The sequence below is a fragment of the Branchiostoma belcheri genome, unplaced genomic scaffold, assembly GCF_001625305.1.
Source record: "Branchiostoma belcheri isolate BF01 breed outbred unplaced genomic scaffold, Haploidv18h27 scaffold176, whole genome shotgun sequence".
NCBI classification, from domain to species: Eukaryota; Metazoa; Chordata; class Leptocardii; order Amphioxiformes; family Branchiostomatidae; genus Branchiostoma; species Branchiostoma belcheri.
This window is the reverse complement of record NW_017803224.1, coordinates 6,920-13,395: the sequence shown is the minus strand read 5'-3', so window position 1 is coordinate 13,395 and position 6,476 is coordinate 6,920. Positions and strand designations below refer to the sequence as shown.

The window sequence follows — 6,476 nt, the reverse complement described above, 5'->3', positions numbered from 1 at the left end:
ATAAAAGTAACCCATAGAAAATACAAAGTACCCATAGAAAATACAAAGTACCCATAGAAAATACAAAGTACCCATAGAAAATACAAAGTACCCATAGAAAATACAAAGTACCCATAGAAAATACAAAGTACCCATAGAAAATAAAAGTGGAATAAAAAATACTAAGTGTACCTATGGGCCTTCGTATAATCTATCCTACATTTAGAGCAAAAAGTATTGTGGATGGTATGGTTGAAATATATTATTTGTATGCAGTGTGTGTATGCACTGTCTGGTGAAGACATGTTGTTTTTCTTCATGTTTCTTCTTCTTCTCCTCCTCCTGTCATTGATTCAACTCTTTCATTTTTGGGCCAAATAACATAAATTTGGCACGAAGGTAGAGTGAGCAAATACCCCCAGGCGTTTTTATTTTTCATTTTTGTGATACATGCTTTTAGAGTGATTTCATTTGAGCTTTTTAGAAAATATACTATAGCAGTGTGTTACCATATTTGGGCACGAGTCATCAGAATGGCATGCAGAGGAAGCAACCAATAGGCATGCAGCATTCCTCTATTCTTCTTGCTGATTGGCTGTTGGGATTTGATTGGGTTAACTCAATTTTAATGTTAAAACACCTGCACAAAGCCATAAATGTATTATACAAAATACAATTCATTTACCTTCAAATCAATTGTCATAGGTCCACAACAATTTAATCATTTAGTTCTCGGATCCATCAGCTTCCTTTTTGTCTGATCTGAAGATGAAATAACGTTCTGAACTAACTACAAAATACTCATATTTTGGTCCCAACAGTTGACTAACATGGCACTAATCTGCAATATTTCAGGATGCACCCGTCGCCGGCTCTGCTTAGCTGCAGTATATACAGCTACGGTCCTTGTGTCGTGCATCATTATTGGAGTCCTTCTCTGGTTAACTTTAAGGGGCAGCTCGACAACGGTAGGACTCTGTCTTGTAGCCTTGTCATGTTCATCGTAGCTGGTGTGTTTTGCCGAGGGGCAGTTTAACAGATGATATAGATGCAGTTACAGTTACAGTTACAGACATAGACCTAAAACAAAACCTAGTTTGCATGATCCTTTGGAAATAGGCAATATCTTACTGTGCCTCTTTTAATACAGTTTGGTAAAACTACGACGACTTCTACCACTACTACTGTGTATACCCTCACCTCTGTACCATCTGGAGGCCGCAGCTCTGTCCCCGCGTTCTCAACAGTCTCCAACACCACACGACGCCAAGGTGAGACTAGGACGAAAGTTTCTTTGTTGATAGGAAGGCTTGAATCAGTCAAGAAGCGAGTTTCAAAATTCCTAAGAGAGAGAGGAGAAACTTACTGTTCATGAATCCAGTTTGCATCGTCAAATTTTCCACAAGTTAAAGCCTGAACGCAGCGAGAACATTGTATCGATCAAGTTGAAATCGCCGAGGACCGTTCCAACAAGTCAGTGAGTTTATATGTGTTTCTTGTGTTTCAAGAATTTGGTCGCCACAAACATCTCGTTACTGTTTTTTGTCTTTTTTCCTGATAGTTACTCAGAAATGGAGGGATGACTACCGCTGTGGAGACGGTTACACTACAGGAGATGGGAGGACCGCTGAGTGTGATCCTGACAGTATCTGGCCGTGCTGCTCTTCGGCCAACTGGTGTGGGAACACTGCAGCTCACTGTGACTGTGCGGGCTGTGTCGACCACCGTAACACAGGTACTTAATAATTTATAAAAGGTGTGTCTGTGTGAATGTATGTTTTATGCGTGTGCCTGTAGTTGTATCCTACGAACAGTTTTTTTTTACCTCCATTAAACCTTTTTGGCTTGTATTCTTTTTGGCTGTGTGTGAGTGTTTCCGTAACTTTGTAATCAGCACAACTTAAGCAGGCCTTTATGGATTGTGATAATATTTGGTATGTTGATAGGTCTTAGGAAGACTTAGGGTCTCCTGGTGGCTGACCTTGGTACTGCAGCAGAAATTCCGGTTTTTATGATCTTGACTTTTTGGTGACAGATAGCTTTTGCTGTCAGGAATAAGTGGTGTGGGCTTTGTCGAAAAGTCTAGAAAGGAACAATGTATTTTCATTTTTGGTGTGTAGGTAGCTCAGAGAGTAATGTACATATTAAATAACTGCAAATTATGCAAATGAAGACATAATTTGTATAATTAAGGAGGAAATTCTTTTATGTAATAGTACCTTTATACATCTGGTGTATGTTGGCTATGGCAGGTGGAACATCAGCAGATAGCAATTATGCAAATGATGACCTAATTTCAATAATTAATGTGAACATTCTGTGATTCGTTATTATTGAATGATGGGAATCTTATACCTTGTGGCATGTGTAAGCTACATAAAGGTTATCACTTTGCATATGTTATGTTACTGTATAGGTCATTTGCATAATCAATGAGCACATGTTGAAATAGAATTTGCCAAAGGATAGGAATTTCACAGGCAAAGTATTGTAATTTGAGTTTAGAAAATTATTATTATGGTAATTACCACCTTATTTGCATACTCGATGAGACAAATGCAAAAAACATTTACAAAAGAAAGTTTATTGCACATACATGCCCGAGGGCTAATTGCAGTTACAAACAACATAAGAAAGAAAGTACAGTGGTATGTGAGACTATATCTACGTCTAGCATTATACTATATTCTACAACATGCATGGTACTAGTTTTACTTGGTTTGACTTCTTCTTTTTAGGCAGTGGAAGACGAATTTACCCACTTCTTCTATAATATGTGGGTTCTTTGATTTTAGTAGTAAATTTTTTTTTTGTGGTAGGGAACGGTGGGGAAGTAAGGGAGCATTTGGACACGGTGCTAAATAATTGTTTTCTGATGTCGTCATAAAATGGACAGTTAGAGATGAAATGAATTTCGTCTTCCACTGCATTTGAGGAGCAATATTTACAAATTCTCTCCGACACAGACAGTTTCATATATCGCCCTTTTTCGATTTCCAGGGGGTGGGCACTGATTCTAATTTTACTAATAGCGGAGCGCTGCTCGAAGTCACAGTGTTCTAGGTATTGTTCTAGACAGTATTCAGTTTTACATTTTCTATAGAATCTCAGTTTACCGGTATTAACAGACAAACTATGGAAGAAAGTTTGAATGTACATGTCTGAAAGTCTTGTCCTTAATACTCTATACATATGTTGAGGATCACAGGTTGTACTATCAATATGCAGTAGGTAGGAATATCCACAGTGGTCAAGGATCCCCTTCACTCGCTGTAACAATGTTGGTCTACGACTATATGTGAGGGAATTACGTTGAAACAGGAGTGCATCAACTTGCAGAGGGTGTGTATCGGTATTAAGTTGTGTCAAGTGTGTCCAGAATTTAAAAGTACGAAGGGATATATCTAAATCTAACGGGAGTCTTCCTAGTTCTGCTCTAGCAGCTACATTACTACAATTTCTATGCACCCCAAGTACATTTTTACAGAAACGGTTATGGGAACTTTCGATTGGTGAGGTCTCATTTACAGGATCTTTTCCCCAGATTTCACACCCAGAGACAGAAGAACGTTGTAAAGATTTGAGACTAAACATGGCTTTCCTTGCTTTGAGTGAGAGCTGTTTTTTTTGCAAGAGAGAAGCTACCGGATGAGGTAATATTCAGGCCCAAGTAGCAGTACGAGGTAGGAGTGGACTATGTCCACTTTGTCCTGTCCAAACATAAAACTTTGGTGTGGGAAAGACCGACCAGATTTGTTAAAAATAATAACTTTCGTTAAATCAACTTGAAGTTTCCATTTGGCACAGAAGTCTTTCAATCTATTTAGAGCGCTTTGCAATCCTTTATCGGACTCGGAAAGTAATACAACGTCGTCGGCGTATAACAGACACGATACAAATAAACTATGTAGAGAGGGCGGTGAGCATTCAATATCATCAAGTACATGTACTAAATCATTTATGAAAAGATTAAAAAAAGATTACACCCTTGTCTAACACCTTTCACAGTTGTAAATGACGGCGTTAGCCCGGATAATGTTTTGAGTATATAGTAGAGGGGATTCATTCCTCAAGCTACCGACATCTTGCACACGCAGTCGTCCCTCAGTAGGACATCTGGAGCCGCAAAGTTCCCGTTTAGAACTTTTATTCAGCCTGTCACTTAGCCCGGATGATGTTTTGACGCATGTCTGAGGTTTGGAGTACATGCATTTAATTAACTTATAACAATTTCCACCTACTCCCGAATCTAGCAATTTGTAGAGGAGTCCTTCTCTCCAAACGGAGTCGAAGGCTTTCTTAAAGTCAACGAAACATGAATAAATACGTCTATTTTCCGAAAGATATTTACTTAGAAGTGTGTCTATTACAAAGAGGTTGTCGCTCGTTCTGAATTTGGTCCTAAAGCCAGCTTGGTTGGGCGATATAAGTTTGTTTTCATCTAGGAAAGTGGTGAGGCGTGAGTTAAGTACGGAAGTAAATAGCTTGGCCAAACAGCTAGTAACTGATATCCCCGTCTACAAAAACTCCACGTATTTCATAGACGTATGAGATCTCCGAATTCTTGTTAATACTGTTGCAACTGTTGTCAACATATACGGCTTAACGTTTTACAAGAAGGCGTGAATTTGTGTGTCTTTTTTGTGTGTATGTGCGTGGGAGGGTGTGTTATTTACATGTTTGCACTCACACAACAGTGTTGTGTGTGTGTGTGTGTCTGTCGTCCGTGTATGTTTGTGTGTGTGTGTGTGTTTGTGTGTGTGTGTGTGTGTGTGTTAGTGTGCTTGTCGTCCGTGTATGTTTGTGTGTGTGTATGTGTATGTGTGTGTGTGTGTGTGTGTGTGTGTGTTTGACGTCCGTGTATGTTTGTGTGTGTGTGTGTGTGTTTGTGTGTGTGTGTTTGTTTGTGTGTGTGTGTGTTTGTGTGTGTGTGTGTGTGTGTGTGTTAGTGTGTTTGTCGTCCGTGTATGTTTGTGTGTGTGTATGTGTTTGTGTGTGCACGTCTGTACATGTATGTGTGCAGGTTTTTATGTAAATACTCCACATTTGAGTATGCGAAATACGCTTCTTTTTCTTTCTCATAGAAAGTGGTGACAGGAAGTTGGAGAACATCATTACCATTGGAGGAAATGGAAAAGAACCTATCGTGATGGCGTACGGAGTCGCCGTGTCTGCTGACAATGAGATATTTGTGACCAGCTTCAAAGGAGTCCAAGTCTTCAGCATAAATGGGAAGTATCTGCGCCACTTTCATACGACACTGCCGGGTAAAAATGGCGTTATCATGCCTTATGATGTTGCTATTGGTATAGAGCCAGGCCACCTGTGGGTAGTGGGGGTTATATTAAAGTCAGGTGCGAAAGAGGGACATGTGCAGGTTGTAACGTACAGTAGGAGCGGTCAGGCCATGAAGACGTTCGACGTAGGCTTCACGAGACCTTCTCACCCGTCCCCTCCCGTCATTGCGATAGACGTACGCAACAATAAAATTATCGTCGGACAGGGAAAAACAGTAAAGATGTTTGATCCAGACGGCTCTCTCTATCGGAGTTTTAAAGTGTTATCAGGAAGTCAGCGAGGTATGATCGGGGGAGTTACATCGGACAGCGAGGGAAATATACTGCTCACACTTACGCATAAAGCTATTGAGATATACAGTAAGTCCGGAGTCAAGATATTTGAATTTGCCGGAAGGGGTAAGGGCCAGATGAATTACGGTATTTGCCTGGATAAGTTTGGTAACATCATCGTAGCAGACAATGAAAACCACCGGGTAGACATGTTCACAAGCCGCGGGAAGTTTGTCCGTACCATCGCGAAGAAAGACCCGTCTGGTATCGCTATGGGACCAGATGGAGAGATGGTGGTGACTAGCGCAGGGTTGAGATCCACTGTAACTATCTTTCCACGACACATGGTTCTTCCTTAAAGCGACGGACTTGCATGGTGACTTGGGGCATTTTAGCTGCACTTTAGGTGATGCAGTGAAACGGTATGGCACCCCGGTGCCCCGTGTTGTATGTGGTGTAGTTGAACTGAAATAGCGATGGGAAGGCCTCGGTACAAACTCGAGCCAGTTGTTCCAAATTGAGATCATTTACCTTACGGTAACTCTACCACACTGTTTTTAAGAATGGTGTGTTTGCTTGTATTGTGTATTATGATTGTGGCATCACCCATTTCCATATCGTGTAACATTATAACTGTTAATGTTGTGTCTGAAATTGACGCTCGCCGTCGTTTTAAACATTATACATCACATTGGAATATTCTTGTTTTTGTATATTCCGGTCTGCTGTATCTAGAAGCGTGCTTTATCCGTTACCATGCTCAGGCACCATACTGGATAGTCCACGCGTATCCAGAACCGTGCGTGGGGGCAAATCTACGCTGGGCTATGCTGCGACTATCCAGAACCGTGCCTGATCCTAACCCTAACCCATTCAAACATAGAACTTGATACAATAAGGCCGACCAAACGGACCCCATTTTATCTG

The 6,476-nt window shown here is 40.7% G+C and overlaps 1 protein-coding gene across 1 annotated transcript in view; it reads left to right on the top strand.

Annotated features, from left to right (window-relative positions):
- The window catches only part of LOC109467133, an 8,733-nt gene extending 2,825 nt beyond the window's left edge, over positions 1-5,908 (top strand). The window contains exons 3-5 of the mRNA XM_019765068.1: positions 1,197-1,250; positions 1,541-1,714; positions 5,064-5,908. Coding sequence (XP_019620627.1) covers positions 1,197-1,250; positions 1,541-1,714; positions 5,064-5,908 — 1,073 coding nt within the window. The remainder of the gene's footprint in view (positions 1-1,196; positions 1,251-1,540; positions 1,715-5,063) is intronic.
- Positions 5,909-6,476: the final 568 nt, after the last annotated feature.